The following is a 24478-nucleotide window of genomic DNA, read 5'->3' on the forward strand; positions in this document are numbered from 1 at the left end:
TTAGTTTATTTTTTAAAATCCTGTCAGAAATATAGCTGTGCATTAATTACAAAATATATTAAACAATCTATTGATACTTCCAAGGGAACAGGAGTACTTTAATTCTGTTCAAATGCAAACCAATACAAACCTTTAACACTGACCCCAGAATAATCTTTTGCATCCATCATCAATATATTTGATGTCAAAGTGTCTCTAAATAAGAACAGAAAGGCCACCCTGATTTTATTTCAATTAGCAAGTTTAATCCCTTGATAGCAAACATGACCAAGCATATCATGAGACCACTTACATCTATACATCTCACATTATCTGAGCTCCCACATATACATTACATACCAACATTTTTAGTAAAATAATTTTCCCTGCCCTGCAGGGGAAGACATTCAGAGGCAAAAAGAAAACACATTTGCAATATATTATAATTGGAAAATTTGTGCCATAGCAGCTTTGCAAATACACATAACTAAGAGTGGCTGACTTAAAACACGTTCAAGACAACAGAAATTTGGAAGATAAAAGAAGCTAAGCCACTTTCTAAGCCACCTTGAGACCCAGTAATGCTGCAAAGCTTCAAGAGTTACAGAACTAAAGAACCCCATTCCTGAAGAAATTACACATGAAACTGGTTAAATCCCCATATTTCTTTGTATTTGTTTTAGAGACAACTGTCAACACTGCATACCTTTCTGCTTCTATTTAAGTAGTTCTAGCAATTATACCTCAATGCACCATGGTAAAATGATTCCTCAAAAGAAAATATCAGATTTGGAGGAAGAGGAAAAGAAAAGAGGCTGTTTCAGTGAAAATATATTTTCACATAGAAACTGAATCTCTTTGTGCTAACCTTAGAAAAGTTTGAATAAAAGATAATAGTCATGGAGACTACACATTGAGATGGTAACAATGTAGACTTGTAAATTCTTCCATTAGCCAAAGATGAGGTTCTTATTTGTAAGAGAAAGCTCTGGAACTGCAGTTAAAATGAAGAGTAGCTTAGAAGGTTGGGGAAGAAAAGGAAAATGGAACAAGTAGATGAATAAACATTTCATTAACATTTATAATTTTTCATGACAGAAAAATTTATCTGATGCTTGGCAAATTAGCTCTGAAAGTCTCTCATGTAAAACTCTGGCATTACAGTAATTTGGCATCACTCAGAGTTCTACTTGGTAATATTAAAATACAAAACCAGTAGAATAGCAGCAGTGAATAAAGCATTCATATTACTGTGGCCAATACAGTATTATACAAGCAGTAGCTTTCTATTCCCTATTGGTTTGTGCTATTGTACAATATTAACCTGGATCATTTAAACTCCTGAACCTGCCACCAAACTGAGTTTTCACCCAAGGCAGAAGTATATCAGATCTAGCAGATAAGGCTCAAAGCAAAATTTCAGTTCATAATGCAAAGCTTCAAAAGGAAAGAAAGTATTAATGCACTTAGTGGATCTTGGGTATAAACTGTTAGAACACAGAGTAAGGACATTTTTGTTAATACCACTAGGGTTGAGAAAGGAACTGTGGCAGGAAGAAGCTCTCAAAATACAAGTGTTTCTTCTGTCCATGTCCCCTCCGCCCCCCCCTCCAAAAAAAAAAAAAAAAAGAAAAAAAAAGAGAAGAATGGTAGTCTTTGAGCATCTTGGAAAAACACGGATAACTAACATAGCTTGAAAATGACTGGAGAACTAGTGTACAGTGCCTTCTGTATATAGGGGATCTGGGCACTGTCACGTACATTAAAAGCTCTTGGTTAAGAATGGTTTAACTACTAGGAATGCTCTAACTGAACACACTGCAAAACAATTCAGCTAATAGGATGAGGCTATTCAGTATAAAAACTACTTAAGAGGTTTAAAAAGACAGTTTTAAAGCATGGATCTTTTCCTATTTTGAGTAATATATGCTCACCTGTCCTCTAAACACACAGAATACACTACATAAGTCAACGACTGACTGCATTTACCATTAGCCAGGAAATTCATGTTTCAGTAGTGACAATACTCCATTGAACGCAATCCCTCTTCAACTAATAGGCTCTATCTGGAAAATAAATTTTACTCATCTGGATATGAGCAGCAAGTGGTAGGTTGGGTCCTGGAACTTTTGATCTCATGCAGGCAAGCAGAGTATCCTCCCAAATCAATATACTATAGTAGTCTTTCATTAGCCTTGTATATATTAAGCATATGCACTTTCCCCACTAATGATCCCCATGGGATTGCTTTAATGAGGCCAAATAGCTGGAATACTCTTCAGTATCTTTTAAGTTGCAGTGCCTCAAGTCTTTAGGTTGTTTCACCAGCTTGGAGAAATAATATACATATGCTTATGTATGGCTTAGTTCTTTCTTCAGTATCAGACTGTGTACTTAAGTTATGGGGTGAACAAAACTTTTTTCTTCCCTCCTTTTCAGAACTTTATCAGCACCATGATAAGTTAAAATTTTTAGCACCAGTGAACTTGAACTACTCAGCTTTGACTGGTCAAAACTAACATTTATATGGCATACAAACAATCAGTACAGAAAACAATAATACATGCAACATTAGGAAGCTCATGAATTCTTGACATAGTGAATCTAGTGTTTTGTAAATGAGTAACTATGGAAGCCAGATCTTTTCCTAAGAGCAAACAGGATTGCAATTTTTCCTCACACTGTCTAATTAATAGGCTTTTCTTCCCCTCCAAAGTGTTGAGGGTGGCCCAGCTCCTATTGTCTAATGGGACAGGAAATACCCATGACAGCTGGCTGTTGATATGGCCAGATGTCCACTGAGAATTCATAAGTGATACATCACCCAGAACACCAAGAGATCACTAACAGATGCAGATCACAAGTTCAACATTGATAGGAATTCAGGTTTCAACAACAGTAAAACAAATTCTGCATCATCCTATCTAATTAGTACATACCTTTGCTCATGTATCCACTCACAACCTGAAAAATGTCCAGCACTAGGAGCAGATCCCACCAGCACAAAGGTATCTCATTCAAGTGTTACACTTTTATGTCTCTGGTGATGGTGACTGACATTCTGGGCCTGGAGCACACACTTAGCACTTACTTTATTTTGATTTATCAAAATAAAGAGCATTAGAGGGGCACTTTCAGACCACATTAGGAATATTTCTTCAGTGAACTCAGCTCAGAGTCATTTAGCCTTCTCCACAACACTACCACATGTCTTTCAGAAATAATAGTATCAACTCTACATAGACATGCAACTTCCTGAAGCTAACTCTGCAGGAGGGAAGGGTCAAAGCATACCTCAACCCTCGGTGATGTGAGCAAAGTCTTAACCTGACTTCTGATTTCAAGAGAAGCATAGCCAATTCAAAATTCCAGATAACTCAATACAGAAACTGTCTCAACTTTCCCAAGCTCTTTGAAAAAACAAACAAACAACCCACCCTTCATCTTTATTAATTTAGCTATTTCCCTGCTACAGTATCTATTCCAAGGCAACTGAGGCAAAAAGATTTACAGGCCTTTTCTGATATGACTTAAGTTTTACCAAACTGAGATGTATAGGTACTTCAATAGGATTTTCCTGTAGGCAGTTAAGTTTTGATTAACAACACTTCATTTAGTTAGCTTGCTACAGAAGTAGCTTATTACTTTAATAGAGAACAATACCAAATATTTGAACACATGACCTCATACAGAAAAAAAAAACCGTATACCAGCAACAACAACGTTCTATTCAGGTGAAGATAACTATGTTGTCAACTATGATCTTTTACAAATGCAGCCTATATGGATGATGAAGCACACTTGTAATCTGTGGTGGAAGAACATTACTAGTGGCTCCATTCCTCTGGTTAAGACTTATATAGGCTACATAGCTCCATCAGTACTGCGAGCTTGAAATCCTTCTCTGCGGAGACTGTTTAAATCTAGACGCGTTAGAACTTCACAGCGCACCAGAAGGGTATCATCCTTTACGAAGGTTCTTTGTTTCAAGGTTTGCAGGTGCATGAAAGTCACATAACCAAAACCTTTTGGATTGCGGTGAATTGTTGGTCTCTGGAAGGCTAGTAACTCTGGCTTGGCTTCCATTACTTCTTCATGATTCTGCCTTTCAGGGCCTTCTGATTGATCCAAAATAGAAAGTCGTATAGTGCCTTGGAAAGGCCAAGGCAGATGGCTGTCATATTCTCCTTGCATAGTGTGGACAAACAGAGATATAAAATTAGCGCAACGCTGAGCATTTGGTAACTGGATATGCAGGCGCAAACACAGCTTGTAGCCAGGCTTTCCAGTGTAGAAGCCAGGACTGTGCATCACAACGGGTCTCTCTTCTTCCTGGGCTTTCTGAAGTCCACTGAAGTTCTCAATCTTCCAGATATAAATACCATTACATTGCTGTGCCTCCATTTCAGTAATCTTTCCCTCCAAATTTCGGATAGTACGTTTGAGTTCTGCCATGTGAGTGTTTTGAGTCTCCATTTTAGCAATGAGTTCTCTGATTTGGTGATCTTGTCTTACCAGACGACCTTCCAACTGCTGAATAGTTTCTTTGAAGTTTTCAACTTCTGGATTACAATCATATGTGGCATGTGACACGTGTGAGAAGAGGGCAGGCTCAAAGGGTAGGCCATTGATGAAGGGTACAGGATTTGTAGCAGTAACACTGATATTTTGAAAACACTGAGCCATCATTCTCATGTGAACCTGAGTGAACTCCTGCATATGTCGTGCCAGTTCATTCCTTTGCATCTAGAATTTAAGAGATGTGGCATTAGGAACATATCAAACATTATCTGCAATCACATCTTAAATGTGGCTCCGAAGAAAATCAAACAACTAGTTGCTTCTGTTATGTAAGAAAAATTGGAATGTGAATCAAGGACAGGTGATGTGACAAAGTAGCACTTTACCAATGGAGGGCTCCAAATTTAAGATCACTGTTATGGCAAATGAAAAAAGAGGTTCAAATGCCAGTGGGCAAATATTGTTCAACTCAAAATAGTGACATGGTGAAAAAGTGTTGGTGATAAACATACATTTAATATTTTTTCTGTGTTCTAAGTCAGCATTGTATTCCCTTCCTTGATTTGCTAAAATGCTCCATAGCACTAAATACAAAGGTGTATGAAAACTGATGGTGGAAATGATGAAGGGAAAAGATCCATTTTTACAAAGAGGTATTAAACAACAAGAAATAAGAGTATCCAGATTAAATAATTTTAGAATTTAATCAAATTTAAAGCACTGTCAGGTTTTCTTCACTGAACTCTAAGAGCCGTAACTGTATTTGGTCACAACTTTGGAGAAACGCTAGAAGCTACTTTATTGACATGAAAGCTGAGAAAACACTCATAGATTAATAAAAGCAAGTTCATCAAGCAAATCACAGAGTTTTTTAAATTTCAAAAGGACTTTTGAAAGGCAATGTATCAACATATAGTGTTTTAGAATTAAGATACCTCAAAACAAAAAACCCCACAAATCACTGAGGATTTGGGCTGGTGAATGAGACAACAATAGGAAAACACATTAAAAAAAAAAAAGGCAACAAAAACATTCAGAAGGTCTGCAATTCATGATACTGATAAAAGGCTTACCTTTTCAGGGCACCCAAAGGCACTGTAAAAACATGGCACTGGGGCAGTAGGACAATCATTGTCATAATGGTTAGGCATCTAAAACAAATCAGATTTTAAATTAATTTTTCCATCAAGAGTATTCTTTTATAACATCCTAAAAGAATATGGTTGGATAGACTCTGAGTAGGTACCTGAAGTCAGATCAGTTTATACCTATATAGTTTCTCAAAGAAATATGGAAGTTTTGAACAAAAATGTTGATGATAAAAATTCTGCATCCTCCTTGTATGCACTTTAACAATTCATTGCCTTTGTTCTTACATTAGGCATCAGAAAGCATTCAGGTTTTCTTGCTAGAACAAATGCCTTTTGTTTCTAGCCTATCCTCAAGCTAGATCACAGTCCATTTCCTTCCCTTCTGAAGCACTACTTGCATATACTTGTTGTGTCTCTCTTCATTATCCTCTTCCTCAAAAAGCTCAAGTTACTTCAATTTTTCTCATGGTCCGTGTTTTCCAGACCCAATTATCTCACTGCTCTGGATCGTCCCTGTGCATCCCCACAAGCTGGACAGCTTCAGCTGAGGCCTTATAAGCCCTAACCAGAGCAAAGGATAATTCTGGGTTTCACAGGCAAAATACTTGTTTATATGACCCGGTATGTTTGCCTTGTTTAAATATCATGATGAAGTAGAACACAAGCTTAATATAGGTCAGCCATTAATTCTAAACCATTACCTAGTTTAGCATTCTCTGTTCCCTATTTTTGGAGTTCATTATTCTACCTAATGACAGATTTTTGCTTTTGTCGTTACTGAACTCAATCCTGTTTTTCAGAGTATTTCTCCACTTTCACAAGATCATTCTTTGTTTTAACCTAGGTCATTAACATAGTTGCCATCCCATTCAAACAGGGATAAGCTGCAAATTAAATAACATTTATCATTTTCCTGTCAATGAAGTAAGTTATTACTGAATAGAAGAAATAATAAAGGCTATTGTAATAGTAATGGACAAGCAGAATTCCAGCCAGCATCTACAGTTCGATAGTGAATTATTTATAGCTACTTTCCAACAGTGGCTTTCCAATTACAAATACTCTCTCTCTCTGCCCAAATCAAAGCCTTGTCTTCTAACGTCAGCCATAACCACTGGTAGCTGCTTGGTATTCTTTAACCTCCATTCAAGATCAAAAACATGCAGCATGACCCCTGTCATGAAGCAGTATAGCTAAACAACGTGATTTGAGGCCTTAAATCCTACAGAGGTTTACCAGACTGCAACTGCAAGCTGGAGCAGCATTTAAAAGAGTATTACACCTGCACTGGATGCAACCTTTTCAGAAAGAGACAGGTAGAGATTTATTAGCTAGGAGGCAAACTGTTCCTTCAAGTTTAATTCAGATTAAAGAAGCAATGTAAATACAAGACATCTGACCCAGATTAAACACAGAGAAAGGTAGTCTCTTACCTGCTCTCTGATCAGCACTGTGTTGCAATATTCACAGAATACATTGGCAAGTGGGCAGGTTTGGTCATGAAGCTTAGTTATCAAACAGAGAAAAAGAGAGGAAAGAAAGAATCAATAAAGTTACACAATTTAAAAGTGTGCTAATCACCTCTGATAAGACGTTAAATTTTTATTTACATTTCAAATTTTACATTTAGCTGTATGCAACTGTGAAACAAAGACAATCTCCTTACTCCAAATAGTATGTTTTCTACAATTACTGTTTTTTCCTGGACTCATACAAGAGATTCATAAAGTTTCAGATATCTTATTTCCTAAAGCTCTTATGCTCCAAAGGAGTCTGAATTCATACAGAAGTTTCTGAAATTCACGTTCAATTATAGTGGAAGTATATTAAAGGTTTTTTTTGTACTGTTGGACTATACGAGGTATTTTTGTTTGACAATTCACAATATGATATCATAAAATTAATAGCCCTTGAGATAAAATGCATCCATATACAGATAAAGAAATGGAAGCTCAAAAAGGAAAAAGGAAAGGACTATCCTCAGTATCACCCAAGTAAAAAAATGCAGAGCCAAGAGAATAATTCAGAAATGATCTTGGTCTTGTGTGTTAGCAGATGTCCCCAAAAGATGCATCTCCTGACACATCCTTTCTGCCAGGCATAAAAACTGTAAATGTAAATATTGCTTTGTGTGTTACTTTGGCAATAGATACTAGCCTCTCTAATGGTAAGGCCAAAAATCAATGGTTCTTACCCAAGTCTTTTCACACCACAGAGTTCCCAAGAAGTTTGTATTTAAGCACAATCCCCTGTTCTAGACTAACGTCCTGAGTTTGTAGCTTCTCACCTGTGCAGCACAAAGAGCTCTTCTAGATAAAAACTTTTTTTTTTTTTAAACTGATGTTCCATTTACAAGCAAACCCATGTGAATGAATGTTGAAAAACTGAGACTCCTACTAAGTACCTCTTTATCTTCATAGGCCATAGAAGTGGCACAGTTTGGACAACAGACTTGACGCCTTGGACACTCCTGTGTCATGTGCTCTTTCAGATGGTTCTTCTGGAAGGCTCCTTGGCACTGTGGGCATTCCACAGTGGAAAAATCACACTGCAACTGGTGGTCCTGAACAAGGAGGAAAGGAGGATTTGATACTCCAAACAGGTACTACCGTCTCATCTGTTTTCAAGATAAAGCACTGTGCAAGAGGAACAAATTGCAATCTTTCCTTCATGCAAGCAAATCCTTATACATTTACGCTGACTTTACCAACGGCCTGTTATTGTCCCATCACTAAGATCAGGAATTCATGTATTCAGAACTTTAAGAATGCTCTCAGGTAAAAATTCAGGTTTATGTTTATCCTTTTAACTTTGTATATTATTTTTCAAAACAATTATTTCAACTAATATATCTAGCTGCTTTGAGGGAATATTAAACTGACTTCAGGGAACTTGTGTGAATAACATACAGCTGATGAAAAGAAAAACACGAATGATCCTAAAAAGAAAGCTGCGTTAGTACAATTTTCATGCACTACGATGTTCACTTGAGAATCACCTAATTACAGTTAAAGACTCATCAAAAAACAAATACGTGTAGCTATAGTCTTGAATGAACAATGCACTGAACCAGCATAAACAGGTATTAGGTATGATCATCTATGTTAAGTTATTTTTAATTTTTACTTGTCCATGAAAACAAGGTTCCATATTTTCAAAACTAATTCTCACCTCTAAATGCCTCAGCTCCATCTTCATACTGCAGCCCTTGTTGGGACACTTAACCATTAAGGAAAGGATTTCTCGTTTAGCAAAGTTGTCAGGAAAAAGTTGATTTTCGAGCAGAATTTCGTTGTCTACTGGACATTTGTGACCTGCATCTCTACAATGCAGAAAAGAAAGGAAAAAGAGATTCCAAGTTTCCTTTGCCCTTCATTTAAAATATTTTTATACTAGCAAGACATTAGTGGCCAAATTATAACACATTAAGAAAGTCTTTGAAAACAATGGCATTTATGTGGCAACTACTAGAAAGTATGCAATGTACATCAGAGAACTTGACAACACACAAGTTTCACTAGAGGTGGCATGACTGGAATCGCAGCACTTTTCTAACTCAATAGTTTTTATTTGGACAAATGCCATGATAGATACTCTGGAAATAAACTTGAAGAGGATTTAAAGAAACTAAGAACTTACGATCCTATTTCTGTAAATACTTCACATAGCTCAAACATCAAAGAATATTTCATATACTATTTCAAAACAATCCTTTAAAGATTCTTGGACCTTCTCCTTTCTTTCCCACTTTATAAACAGCCAAGGTGATCATAGCTGAGAGAAAAAGCAAAAACGTCTTTTTTTCCAGATTCACTTGATCTATTTGGCATTACTTTTCATATAGCCCATTTCGCCGTTTTTGTTGTACAACCATTTGATGAGTTGGTCATCCTTCAGTTTGTTTACTTACATAGCAAAGAAGGGTGAAAACACTCCAGACACAAAAATTACTAATAACTATGAAAACTACACTGGATTTAGAACTGGATGTTGTATCTGAAGCCATTTTAACTGCAAACAGACTGGAAGTCAGTGCTAACTGGCAAAATTTGGAGTCTGATGGTGGAACATGGGTGCATGCAACTTGCATAAGAGAACTAACAGCCTGTTCCACTTTGTCAGGTTTTGTCTATCTGCATTTAAACGCAAGAATCGTTAGAAATGGAGTAAAAAAGGGATCACCTCCACCAAATTTTCCTTTAAAAAAAATATCCAGTATCAGCTGATTTCTGAAAGCAGTAGGTCAACATATCTATTCACAATTAAGTAATACAGTTACAGAGGCATGAGGGATCAAAGCTTCCGAGCTGAAGTGCTAATGGAAACAGCAATAAAATGGAAAAATACACGGGGCGGAAAAATATCAGAGAGCACTTGTGGTGCAAAGATCAAAGGCCAGATCATTGTCACTGCTTGCAAACATGAGGGGAAGTAGAACCTAGTGGGCTGTGGAGACCAGGAGGGAATTTGTGTTCTTAGTTGGAAAAGGAAATAATTGCTCAGCAACTCTTTCATCAGCAACGCTGCTAGAGGAAGCGGGGTAAAGTTGAGACTTCAGAAAGAGACAATGAACTTCCTTTCCTAGGTTTTGCTTGCAAGAGCTAGCTTGCCACAAGTCTGATAGTCATACTCCTAAACAAATGGAAAAAAGAAAATACCTAGCATGCCATTTTGTTTCATAGCTCCCTGAGCTACGACCAGTGTGCTGATCTTTGTCACAACCCAGAAACGTTCCCTCACTTCGCAGGCAATCTACAGGAAATCAGTTTTCACACGTATAACTTGGTTACAAATACCCTGTTTAGTGAAGTATAATGATAGTTCAGTAGGCCTGCTGATAAGACAGCAGCTTTATTTCTACACAGAAAAGCTAATCATCTATAATAAGAGCCAACAACAGATTAATTTTAAATAATGATTACCAGATCCCCAGTTTAAATAACTAGCAAAGGGCAAAATAAGAATGAATGGTAATTTTCCAATGATTATAGTAAGGCAAGAGCAATAACTTGTTGTAGTATATTACACAGACTTCAAACACCATTTACACCATTACCCACCAAGTACTGGGATTGTGTTTAAAAGGCTGCTTAGATCCATCTACAGACAAAGATGTTGCTATACATTTCCTATCACAGAACTGAGTTTATGCACCTCAGTTCTAGTTTACATTACAGTGGAGGCTTTCCTATGCTGGAATGATTTATCACATTGGGCTGTGCCACCCACAACAGTACCTGTGAAACAATAATCATCTGCTACAAAGTAGAATGAATATTCATATAATTTCCCTTGAAATTAAAATACAGGTATGAAAACTAAAGCCAGAATAATTTTGTTTGAAGAAAATGCCTGCTCCATGATTTTAGCAACTGAGCAGTTTAGCCTAGGGGCTGAAACAGTTGGCACACACTTTAACTGCAGCCATGCCTGCTGCTTGATGAACTGCTAGCATCCAAAGCTTTCTTTGCTGCCCCTTGTCAGCTCATAATTCTGCTTTTCTGATAAACAGAGGTTCTGATATTTGGCGAACTCTACTACAAGCCCTCAGTCAGCTTTGACCTAAGATACAGGAGAAGACAGACTAGAGTGAAATTTAATTAGCTACTGCATCTGAACTTAGTTCTAAAATTTCTAATCAAGTACTTTGTAGACAGTAACATTTGTAAACTATTATTTGTAGTTACTTAGGTAGATAAGCTTCTTCACTACCATGACTCATAGCACTTCAAAGCACTTCAGACAGCTTTAAAAAGATGCCAAGACTTTCTGGGAGGCAAACATTTACTGCGATCAAATCCATCTGGTCTAATCAGGTCCCTCACATTGTAAGATCTAAGACTCCACTCTTTAAAAGCTTTTTAAAAAAATATTTCTAGTTGCAGCCACAACTTCTTCAACATGGACAACTACAATTGTTTAAGTCACAAGAAGCAATTACTCAAAAACTGCTTGTCCATCCTTTATCATTTAAAATCCTTAATCTCTCTGTTCACTTGAGCTAGACAGTGGGGAAATGAGAAATAAACAGAAGCATTTTTCTCCTGATCAGATAAAGGCTGTGACAATCACTTAATGAAAAAAACAGTAGGGAATATAAAAATCACTTTCCATTTTCATTTTAGTTCTGTAGAAGCTTCTCAATGACATCAATCAATATGGTACTGTAGACATTACATACTCCAAATCAATATTGTACTGTAGATACTACATACTCCAAATCAATAGCTTGATCCATGGATCCCAATTAAGCATGCAATTCATCCCTTTAGGGACTCAGAGGGGCCTGGCACTTCAAGTTGTCTGCTCTGCTTTCACAAGCATTCACTCAAACTGCACTCCAAAGACAGATTTCAGTGGGGAATGAGGGAAAACATTTACTATCAATGAAATATCTGAAATATCACAGTGATGATCTATAGTCTCCAAGATGAAAAATGCTTTGCACCTGCGTTTAGTATTCACTGTAACAGTCAACACTATCTATCAAAATGAAGTAAAATAGGGAAAGGGTGCAAAAGAAGCAAAAGCTTCCAGTCATTGAAACTGTTTGCAGACCTAAAAATTTGAGCAGAGCAAATGCTCTGTTAATTTAAAAAGGAAGAGAAACGATTTCCCATGCCTGGGGTTTAAGAAGGAAGTTTCTCTACCTGCTACGACATGTTGTGTTCTGAGCATGGGTTCACTGCAGTTCCTCACTCAGTCCTGTGGTAAATTCTAACCAATGACCATAATTGCAGAGCTCATCAGCAGAAGCAGAAGTATTAGAAAACAAGATCACCTTAGCTGTTAAGGATCTGAAAGACTGGAAATGAGACACCCATTTTTGGTAATTTTAAGTTTAGTCATTTTTCCCCTCAGTTTTCAACCTAGGAATTCTGTTGTCTTTGAAATGATTGGTGAGTAGACATGTCTAAAGCTCAGTATCCTTAAGTACTGACTAATTTACCTTCAGGATTTATAGACATCATACTCCCATGAGAAGGTTTAAAGATTTCTTTCTTCCAGAAATACCCAAGTTAAAGAAGAGTATAAAAACTGCTACTGCCAACAAATAGAGCAAGCTCAGAGAGAGCAAGTAAGGAATTCCAAAATTTAATGGCTTTTATTAGTACAAACATCTAATTCAATGCTTACAAGCATGCATGAAATTATGTACATTAACCTCTTGAAAGAATTTAGGTTAGAATGTGCAAAGCAAAGGCCAGAAAGTGAAGCCAACTGCTTGTGTCTAGGGAACTGGATTACAGTCAAAGCTGACAGGTTCAGGTTTGGTTTTTTTTGCCTTCTTCCATACACCTGGCTGACATGAATACCATTGAGTGATGCAGCTGGGTAAGGCCTGACAAAAAGTATGGCCTACTTGCCATAGGAACATAGTGAACAAGGCAAGAGACTAAGGGATTAAGGTGATTGCGTGGTATGGTTAGTGGAGAACTGAGTATCTCTCAGCTTCCTCTGCAGAATCCACAGGCAAGTCACTTCTCATGGGTGAACACTGGTGGTATTCTGCATTTTCTGGATAACGAATTTGCATCCTTTTCTCAGAAATATTGATGAAACTAATGTTAACAAGAACTGCACTGCAAACACAAACACACTAAATTTCTGTGCTTGCTAGAAAGGAAAATAGCCTGCTTTTTTGCTATCATAAGTAGGGAACGCAAAATTAAGTTTGTCTTCTCATACTCAGCTCCAACATTTCCCTCCTTGATCAAAAGGATGCCATGAACAAATACAGTAGCATCAGATACAACAGCGCCAGAAGCTACAGAGAAGCCCACAAACCCCACATAATACTGTATTCAGAGAACATCGTTGCTAGCATACTATTCATTTAGTGAGCTAGAAATGATGGACCATGGAGAAAAAGAAATGGAATAGAACTATGGATAAATGGTATGGAAAACCAATCAAGAAAGCACTGTCCATTTTTCATGCTAAAAATAAATCCCTGGGAAAAACAACGTTGTACAGTAACATTGAAGACAGTTTGATGATCTTTACACAAAGGTGTGCAAAGTAAGGTTGGAAATTAACCAATTCTATATGCGGGTCACACAATTAAATATTTAGATTCCTACCAAAGTACTGTGACATTTGAGCTAAGTAAGCAATTGATAAGAAAAAATCTGGCTTATGCTGAGAAGGAAAAACCGTACAGCATAATATCTAGCCTTCTGTCAATGTGTTCCAATACTCACCGACATGTGTGGGACACTGATGACTGTATTCCAGGTTTGAGGGAAGTACACTCTACTAGCGTACTTTCTGCCCTTCCTTGCTCTTTCAGTCATTCATTTTATGAGCCTAGCCTGTTCTTGCCTTCATATCTCATTCCTGCTACCCCATATACCACCTAGTTTCCTCTCTCAATGCTTTGTTCGAGACTATTCCCTCACTACATTCTCTCTTCCAGCTCAAAAAGGAAGCAGCTTATTTCAAGTGAAGAACTGAAAGCATTACTTGCTGTATCTGCACCAAGACACCATGTTGTCTGTAGCTGCCTCTAGCTATCAAGAGAAACAATCATAGGGAAAAGACATGTTCTATAATCCTGGGCTGAAAATGGAATTTATTTGGAGGATTTGGCTACTTTTAAAAAAAATTAATGTTCACTCAATCAAATTTTTAGATTCATAACCTGGCTAAATTTGTATAAATGGCAAAATATCTAAAGCTCATGCAACCTCCAAACTCATGACATTTTGGCTATACATAGTGTTTATTAGAAATTTTTAATGAATTATAAATTCCCAGAGTTCTATTAGCACTCACTGGTAGTGCACCTTAAGCAGTTCTATTCAGTTTACTTAAACTGCTCTGCTTTGGTAAGTGAATTTCTTCTTAAAAGCAACTTCCATAAATTTTCCTTTACCTTATTGATTTGACAATGCACCCTTTGCAGAAACGGTGTCCACATGGTGTCTGCACTGCTTCCCGAAGAGCCATCAAACAGATAGGACATTCATATTTACTTTCCAAGGGCGGATCAAACTCGACATCATATCCTTGTGTTTCCTCTGTGAAAGAACTTGGAGGGTTTCCAGTCCCACTGCTGACGCTTACGCTGTCTTCTTTCACTCCAACGCTGCAGGCACTGGCCATGGCTGCACAGCAGCCGCTTTCCAAGTCTCGTGCTCCACAACTGTTATCACTATATAGCAAGCTCATAGTAGCTAATCAAGTGCTACATACAAACGCTCTGCAAGATGACAAAAAGATGTGTTAATTTAAAATATTCCAAGACCTTCCTTTCCAGTCAAGAACAAATTTCATTTCTGACCAGAAACATTGGAACAGTGGTACAGATTTGGTTCTACTCAAAATCACTGTTTTCGTTCTGTCCCAGTTTCTGTTATCTATCTTTTTTACTTACCTTGTGATATATAGGAAAGAGCACTGCATCCTGTCAGCCTAGTTCAAACACAAACACACACACCTTTCTGTAATCTCTTTCATCTGACTACCTAATATCTGTAAAAAGAGGAATACTCTTTCTCCTTGCTATGTTTACTGAAAAATGCCTCTTTACCCCTTCAGTATTATTTACTTCTAAAGCATTCAAATATAATTTGCATGAAAAATGCTGTACAAAACTGAGTTTTACTGGTTCAATTCCATATTTTCCTTGCAGTGAATTAATGTTATTTAATATTTATACAGTGATGTATACAGTGATTCACAGGATATGTTTCAAATCAGTTTAGGTGCATGTCCACAAACAAAATGCAAATCCAAGTACCCAAACCAAGCAGATGCTGTGCTGCAAATGAAATTCAAATATACAGCACTGCTGATAACATTTTAAAACTGCCAATAGGACTTTAAATTGAGTAAGAAGCTACACATGAGATAAGGCTAATACTTCCACAGCTCAAAAGCTATCTACAAACTACTAGTACTCAAACAGAGTACTAGTACTCTGTTTGCTCTCCTTTCCCTCTTCCAGTCTGGCTGGCAGGGAGGACAAAGGACATGACTGTAAGAACAAAAGATAAAAGTCACATTTCCCTGAAGAGCAGTGAATGGCATAGTAAAGCCTGCTTTTAAAATACTGCTCACAAAGCAGGTTGAACTCATACGTATGAAACAAAAAAAAAATATGCTGGTATCCCCAAACAGATTGCCAGTGTTTCTACATTGAATGAGGGAACTTTAAGAAAGGTCTAAACAACAAATATAAATTCTAAAAGTCCAAGAAATTTTCCTCTCCCTTGATTTTTTTAATGGTTACAACCATTTTTTTAGAATCCTATTGTGGTCAGTCTTCTATAAATGACATTTCTTTGAAACACAGAGGTTATTGCCAGGTGCAAGGCAGTATGAGTAGGTTAAGGGTTACAGAGCCAGGCATGCAAAACAAGCCCACTAAGCCCAGGTTTGATCTTCTTTTGCACAGCAGCATAGGCAAAGGTCTCTTGCAACGTTCACCTACTGCATTCACTGTAATACCATTACATCATTTAAATCACATTAGGGATGGAAATCTAAGGATTAATGAAGAGCTGAACTGTAAGGATTGTTGATCTCCATCACTACTGCAGACTCTGGGGGCAGTGAGGGACGCAGAATGAATAGGGTTAGTTTGACCACTAGGTCACAAAACTGAACTTTTCACAAAACTGCCTTTATCAGAATTTGAACGTCACAAGTCATTTTAACAAAATGTTCATGGATAGGAGGAGGACATACAGGTAGTTTTATTTGGGTACTTATTATATGACACCTGAAGATTACATCAACAGAAATACTAATCACACAAAGCCTCAACTAGCATTTACTGGAAATGTATTTTGAACACATGCAACATTACAGAAATGCGCTTTAGGCCACCTACATGATAAACAATTAGCAATACTGCCCATGCTAACAGTGTATGAGCTATTTTTTTTCCAGTTATCCCGACCAAAAAAAAAAAAAAAAAAGACAGATCTACCAAACAAAACCAAACTGGCAAAGTTACCATATTTAGGTCAGTTACAGTTAGAATGAAAACAGAACTTTTATTCTGTTGTGTAAATATGTGACTTTCCATTTTGTTGAAGTACGCAGAGGTATGAGAAGTATCTGAAGAGTAGCATTCCTGACTTTTCCAAAATACCATTAAGGTACAGAGTCTCAAAGCACAGTTTGACCATTTAGAGTTATACTGAACCGGTCAGCAATGCTCACTTTATGCAGAAATAACTCTATAGCAGAGCTGTCTGGAACTGCACCCAAGGAGTGACGTTTACTTCTATTCCTCTTCTCTGCCCCCATGTATTATCCCTATACCTTATCTACCACAACAGGCTTTATAATCAAGGCTTCTAAAAACAACAGCAATACAAACTAAACACCAAGAAAATTCTCAGCAGTTGCTTCAGGCATAGTCCAACAACGATCAATTTAGTCCCATGGAACTGAGCAGCTCCCCCAAGGACTTAGAATGGAAGCAGAAGAATCAATGCTTAGAAAGATGCTCTGTGACAGAAAGATTTTTTAGACTGCCATCGGTAGGTCTCTCTTCTCTGGAGAAAAAACCCAACTTGTTTCCATTGTTAAACTAACATAAGTTTTAACAGTCACTGCAGAGGATGGTTAGTCCACAGGCCACATTTCACAAAAAAAATTACAGAAACTAAGTAGGGCCAATGGAGTGGGAATGTTGGCATGCAAGATATCAGAATCCACAGGCCAGCCTAGGACTGAAAAATTCACATTATTCTAAGCCACAAGGGTATATTTAGTGAGACTAAGAAAGGGAAGAGGAACATATATCCCTTTACAAATGTCATAAAGGAATTCAGGAAGTTGCAAGGAGGAAAATATAATAGCTTTACCCAAGTTCAGCTGTCACATTAATTGCAAAGAAGTGCGCGACTCTTCCCTTGGACTATTCCTAGGAAAAAACCATACTATTTGAAATATTGTTCTTATAAGGCAGAAAACAGGATCTGACTCAGTATAATCTCGACAGTTGAACAGTTAGTAGATTTAAGTGCTGTGCAGGTGGTGTTCTCTTTGCCTGTTTAAATTGTTTCTACAGACATAGCAGGTATGTACATTCGGTTTACAGAAACAAAAATCCTATACCAGAGTAATTTGAATGAATGAGTCACTGCAACCAGTCAACATCCCAGTCTCACACAAAAATCCCCTTATTCAGTGATATACTCCACTCCCACATGGAGCTTTTTGTCTGCATATGACCAAGGGGTTCATAAAAAAAGAAGTGCAAGTATCACTGGCTCCTCTTTTTAAATAGGGAAATTCAGGCACAAAGAGGCAACTTAAACAAGGTGATTAAGAGCCGGATTTTTAATTTTGTTCATCTTTTATATAAGATAGGACTCCTACTACTCTTATCTGTTTCATCTTATCTGTGAGGAAAATCCTCCTTCCTGCACACGTATATATAGGTACGGGGCAAGGCACAATTTTCCAAATAAAAATCCACACTGCCGTTACTCAGACCATTAACCAAGGCCTGATTACTCCACCATAGTTTAAAACAATTCCTCTACAAGTTTTAACTACTGTATCAGGAATTAGTTCTGTTTCCTGTGGCACTTATTTTACCCTCCAAGACTAGGAACATAGATTCAATCTTCTTGAACAGAGCAGTGCTAGAGCAAAACCAATTAAAGAAGAGTATACTTTGAATGTTGATGACAGGTCTTTCCCCTGATGAAGGTGGAGCAGACAATTTGTGAGCCTACTGTAGCAGTTTTGCATGTTCCTCCCCTGGGGAATTTAAAAAATTTTCAGGCTAGAAGAGGATGGATTTTAAAACCCAAACCAGTATATGTCCCAAAATTCACATCAAATTGCTACCCTTTCTTTTTGATTATGAAATACAGTAACAGTGAAGTAAAACCTAACAAACATCCCCCCAAAACCTCATCAGTTTTTCTTCCTATTGATAACAGTTGTTATTCTTCTTCTGTGCTGAACAAAATCGAATCAAATACCACAATATGCAAATATTAATTTATAATACCTTGTCTACACCGCAGCATTTAGAACTTAGCAATTTTGTTGACATTGGTAGTTTAATACATTAAACACTTTGGTAGCCTGCTCTATGACCTTTTTTGTTTGGACAACATCCAGTCTTCAGATCAAGGAACAACTGAAATTAAACTGGATCATTACACAGTAATTCTTGGCTTTGCTAGTGTGAAGTTTCTCAGGCAGAGAAAGCCTTAAAACTATGTGTGGTAATGCACCTGAAATGCCCTTTTCTAGAGCTAGGAAGTCCTATCAGACTTGCCGAGTAGATAGATAATGGGTTTTAGCTTGCGCACACAAGGTACCCAAAGTCCTTGGGCCAGCAAAGGTTGATTTCTCTCTCCAAGGCAACAGCTGTATTGTTTGACAACAGAAAGGGAGGTGCTTTCCAGGCCAAATGGTAATTGACAGAATTTGTTTGATCATTATTTGTGCTGCAGAAGTCTGGAATGCCCTAAGGATCAAACCTTCATGCACCAGAAAAGAACACAGTTAAGACTATAGGGAGTCCCCATACTACTCTTCCAACTTTAAGATTAAACCATAAAGAAACCTTTCTTCAGTAAGTAACCTGTGCTATGTTGCTATTTAAACTGTTGCATTACAAAGTGATTAGGTTGATCTGAGATAGCACAGTCAGACCAGAAGAGCAAACTCCTGCAAAATATACCTTATGATTGACAAAACCAATTTCAAAACAGAATTAAAAATTACTCATTTTTTAAATCAATGCATGCAACAAAACTCAGTACTCTTATTTGCAAAGTCCCATAGTATAACAGAGTTTAGGTAGGACTTTTACAGATTTTCATGCTCCAAAGAATCACAGGATTAATTCAGAAACTTCTCTAAATAAAAAAATATTACTGATACCAGAAGATATCTTCAGATTGCCTGGAAAATTACACTATAATTAGAGTAATAGGGAGGAAATAAGAGTAGGCATTGTATCCTATTTACACTGAAATATGAAACGATACCTTTGAGCATTTGGCAGAGGTGAAGGAACACTGTACAGAGAGTGTATCAGTTACCACGAAATAGAAAATTTTGAATTATAATCAGTAAGTGTTGAATACACTTAATTTCCACATTTCCTTTCCTAGAAAATTCACACCGAGTAGCCATATAAATAAGGACATCAATACAGAAAACTATTCAAAATCCCTTTTCTTACTTTAAGTTCACAAACGTAATTAATCTGCTTGCAGCCTGGCTAGCACACAGCCAGGAGGGGAAATGCTTTCAATGCTGCAAGGACATAAAAACTGGCCAAACTTTTCTTGTTTCTTCTTCTGCCTCGCTGAGAACAGTTTTGTACCTATAGATTTCTGGGTCATGAGACTGACAGACCAGTGGAGTGACTTTGGATAATTTGTTTATGAAGCAATACTTGCAACACTTATTCCCAGGTATATGAATCAATGGTCTACTGACAACTGATAAGCACTGTGTGTTTGCATTGTTTGTAACCATCATCACTGTGGCCTCATCCAGGCAGAACATATAAAATGATGCAAGTTCCTTTTAATTAATACCTATAAAACACTTTCATTTCAAAGCTATCAAGTGGTCTTCTGGATAACCACTATACTTGTCATTTTAACATGTGAACCTAAAGACTTAAAGTAAGAATTTTTGTTTGAGGCAAATACAATTCAACAACAATATGAAAAGCTCATTAGACACTATCAAGAGCTCCTGCCACTGGAGCAGAGCAGCCTTTGGGGGTTTCTGAAGCTTTCCAGGTGATTACTCTTTGCTTGGAGAGAATGCTGTCAGACTTTAATCGCATAGGTATTTTTATGCTTAAGTGTTACTTAGGATACTAGATGGTAGCATATTCCCAGTTATGTTCATATTTTATCCTACTTAAGTATGTCAAAACAAATTGAATTTTAGTGAGCAGTGGAAGTGCACTATACTGTATTTAACACGAAAATATTCCACGGGTTTTTCCATAACCAAAAAACCAACCCAAACCAAAATCCCCCAAATCTTTCTTCAATTTATTAACTTCTAGACATGTTTCACTGAGAATTGTTCAGATTAACAAATACAAGGAAAGTGTTGTTAGCGAGAAGACCAATACTATTTAATTCTTTACTTTGGCAGAGACTCTGCTCTCCCTTTGCACGCTGAGAACACTTTAAGATATGCATTGTGCCTTTCTATATCCCTCAGTAGATCTGCACACAATTTAAGATGCTACCATAATGGGGACAAAGTAAACATCAGGACAGAAAGTATTTAAAAAAGAGGCAGGGAGAAGTATGGCTATGAACAAACGTCATTTCCACAAGGCACAGCCTCCAGGATAGATAAAATTACCATCTACCTCAACAAGCATTAAGCTTGTATCTGGCATTACTAAAACGATTTGAGACTCTGGGAAAAGAAACAGTGAACTAAGTACACATTCTGAAACAACTAGAACATTTCTCCTTTTCACTCTACCTTACATTTACTTTTATTTTCTTTTTGACATGCTTTATACCCAGAAGCTTTTATTGTTAGTTTTCACAGTCTGGATCTAAAACTTTTTTATATTTGTTTAGTTAATTTGTGCTACTGAGATACAAAAGTTACTCTTCTTGACATATTAAGTCATATTAAGAAAGTTCAACAAGTGAAGAAAAAGCATGTTCACCTCAGACACTTTTTCATTCTGAAGTTCTATCAGCATAAGTATCTATTGTATGCATTGTCTTTTTAAATATAGTAGCATTTTTTTAAATAGAAAGTGGTATTGCAGTGGTGCAATACTACAGAACTTAAAAAGCCATTTATGTCTTGACGACTTCTCATTCAACCGAGCCTCACTGAGCTCCACAAATCTTTAGCTGCTGGGAAAAGCTGAAGGTAATGTGGAACATGCAGAAGAATTACGCCCAAAGTGATACCTGCCATGAAAATAATCCAACTGCTTTTATCAGCACACTTCTGTGACTTTTTTTCCTTCTGATACTAGTGGGACTAGTTTTATGGCCCTTTCGTACTATGGAAAGACAAAGCAGTTTGCTTGCAAGTGTTAACACCAGGTAAAATGCACTGGAGATGTTAAACAAGCTGTTAGTGCAGTCAGTAACTGTGCCTCCCCCCATTCCTTTTCCTACCTCTTCCTCACCGAAAGCTTCAAATCAATACTTTCTTAATCATTCTGTCAATAGTATCTAAGACACAACAAAATCCACGTAGCTCATGGGTAGCTCTACTGCATACAGAACTTGTCAGAGGCAAACATGGAGAAATACTTTTGGCTAGCTTTAACTACTGGGTATAAGGGATATAATTAGAACGTTTTCCTCCACCTACAGCTGAGATTTCTGTTTAAGTATGAAAAGACTCAGTGTGACCTAAACCAGATGAAATTGGTGGAAAATACTATTGAAGTCACAACTTATTACTTGTGTTAATGAATTTACCATAAATATAATAGACCATACAATATACCATAAATATACGATAAAAACTTCCAGTCTCTACTAGAAAATAGAGCTATCGGTTTTAGAAACAGTAACCTCTCTTGCAAATTATTCTTACAGACCTTTAACATGTTCCCGAAGAATTTATTGAGTATCTCCATTTCACAGTTGGAAAAACAGAGCCCGCTTTTAAGGTGAGGTACTCGAGGCTGCACAGGAACTAACAATTCGGGCTACAACTCGGAAGCTACCCGTTGCTAATGCTCCTACAGCTGTCCGATGGCACACCCCGGACAGTCAGGAGGCAAGAGAAAGTCATTCCAGCCAGGTTCCCACCCCCCAGGTAAACCAGCGTAACTCTGAGCCTCTGCCGCTGACAGGCACGGCTGGGCTTACAGCTGCTGAGCTCGCGGCGCAGTTTCAATTTCGGAGCAGCGCAGGCTGGTGCGCCTCAGCCCGAGTAACCGCCCTCTTCTAACGCAGGCCCTCGGCAAGTCCCCGGACCGACACAGGCGTAAGCCGAGACGCCGAGCCCTGCTCTGGGGGAAGAGGCCGTTGGGCTACGCGCCGCGGTCCGCCTGGGCTCGGCAGGAGGGCGGTTCCGCCCGGCAGCGAGGACCGTGCTCCGCCTGCGAGCCAGCAGCCCCAGCCCGGGTGGGAAAACGCTCCACGCCGAGCGCCGCCACACGCCAGACACCTGCGGCGGACCGCGCTGGCGGAGCTCCTGCCGGCCCCTCGCTTGCCAGAGTCCCGCGAACCAGGCCCGCCGCGACCCTCGCCGCAGCAGCGCCGCAGGCCGCGGGCAGGACCCGCCGCAGCCTCCGCCCGCCGGCTCCGGCGCGCCGGCCGCCGCCCGGCAGCGCCCCTCCCGGCCGCCCCCCGCGGGCGAGCCCGCCTGTACTCACCGCCGACCCACGGCCCCACCGGCCGCTCCCCGCCGGGCGCCACTTCCGCCTTCTCCTCAGGAGGCACCGGGGCGGCGGTCGCCCAGACCAAGCGGGGCGCAAGGAGGCGCCACGTCCGTTGCAGCGTCCCCTTCCGCCGCGGAGGGGGAACGGTGGCAGGGTAGGGGCGGGGCGGTCGGCCCAGGCGGTCGGGCCCGGCCCGCGGGGCAGTGCTGCCGGTCCAAGGAACTTCTACGCGGTGCGGGACTAGGAAGGTTTTGTCCCTATGAGGAGCCGGCGGCCATCTCTGTATACCCCGCAGTGGGCAGCCTCGCCAAAGCTGCTGAAATCCGAGTGAAGCTCTCATCCCTTTCATAAAAAATAAATAAAACCGTCACCAGTTTTTGTGTCAGCAATGAATTTTACTGCCATACCAGTTTTCACTACACGCTGCTGATGCTTTTATGAATAACCATCAGGATTCACTCAGCTCCGTTGTGAGCGCTACTAAAAATGAGGCATTGAAGGGTGGGGGGGTGCGAATAGCTTGGGATTCACAAAAAAGCCATTTCTCAATGTAAACCAAATTCTTAATAGAAATAAGTTTCTGTCTCAACCTCAACTGACCCAAGGGGACTCCTGCAGGAGGGCAACTGACCCAAGGGCACCTAAAGCAAGGTGCCCTACCTCCCTCAGGGCAAGCGCTGAGGTTAACCTTTCCCGGTGGCTTGCGACAACGGGCGATTTTAAGGAAGTGAAAAACCAGGACAGTGTAAACGCAACGACAGCTTCATTTCCTTAAAAATGAGCAAGGGGAATTTGGTTGTTTGCATCAGTGAGTTTTCTTGGCAGGAATCTCTGACTAACACGTATTTAAGTCCAACAAGCACTTCTGTTCCCAGTCTTTGGGGGGATACAAGCTGGGGGCGTTGTGGGGGCCACAGTTTTCCAGTGATTTTCAGTGTCTCTGGCCGTGCGCTACACTCCCCGGGAGCTGGAAACCAGGAGCTGGTGCCATCGTTAAACTGCCTGTCTCCCTCCGAGTGCTGAGCTCCCAGGCACAGGCAGGGTGCTGCTTCTGGAGCGAAGGCGCATGCCAGACCCTAACACACCACTCCAAGCACTGCTTTTGTCCAAAACATACTTACATTTTTTGTTAGGACCTGCCAGGAAGCTAAGAGTTAAAAGAGAGAGATAGCTGGGACATCAGATAGGGCTCCAAAGTACCACAATAAAGAAACAGTTATTTTAAGAATAAATAAAAATTTAAAACTTTGTGGACCCTTTCCTGGACAACCGGCTGAATTTCAGACCTATCCTTTTTCTCCTGCCACGTGAACAAACTGTATGTTACTTTCATTAGCTGTAAAATGAGGACATTTATCATTACATAGCTTTGTAAAAGAGATATCCTTAGATGGAGAGTTTTCTATGGCTGAAAAATACTATTTTTAGTATTCTGTAAGGTACTGATGTCCAGCCTATTTTAACTGAAAATTCAAGGAACTTATCTGGAGTTTTTATTCCAAGTGTAAATGAAATACCTTTATTCAGAGCAGTTTCCAAACCTGTACGGTTTATG

General features: G+C 38.9%; 1 protein-coding gene across 1 annotated transcript; it reads right to left on the reverse strand.

Moving 5' to 3' along the window:
* Positions 1-23097, reverse strand: TRAF6 (TNF receptor associated factor 6). The gene is made up of 7 exons (XM_075502505.1): positions 22918-23097; positions 14470-14796; positions 8763-8913; positions 7996-8154; positions 7025-7096; positions 5574-5651; positions 1-4725 (listed from the first exon to the last, which is right to left on the reverse strand). Exons 2-7 carry the CDS (start codon positions 14763-14765, stop codon positions 3844-3846), a joined length of 1638 nt encoding a protein of 545 aa, XP_075358620.1. The 5' UTR covers positions 14766-14796; positions 22918-23097; the 3' UTR covers positions 1-3843.
* Positions 23098-24478: the final 1381 nt, after the last annotated feature.

This window comes from Mycteria americana, chromosome 5 (assembly GCF_035582795.1).
Source record: "Mycteria americana isolate JAX WOST 10 ecotype Jacksonville Zoo and Gardens chromosome 5, USCA_MyAme_1.0, whole genome shotgun sequence".
Lineage (NCBI taxonomy): Eukaryota > Metazoa > Chordata > Aves > Ciconiiformes > Ciconiidae > Mycteria > Mycteria americana.

Bases quoted from the DNA above. Each gene is read 5' to 3' on its own strand.
- TRAF6 (XM_075502505.1), bottom strand. From the start codon at position 14,765: ATGAGCTTGCTATATAGTGATAACAGTTGTGGAGCACGAGACTTGGAA. The intron at 8,914-14,469 runs GTAAAGGAAAAT...TCTGCATTGTAG, and splicing joins TGCATTGTCAAATCAATAAG to AGATGCAGGTCACAAATGTC. The intron at 4,726-5,573 runs GTAAGCCTTTTA...CTTAAATTCTAG, and splicing joins CCTTTGGGTGCCCTGAAAAG to ATGCAAAGGAATGAACTGGC.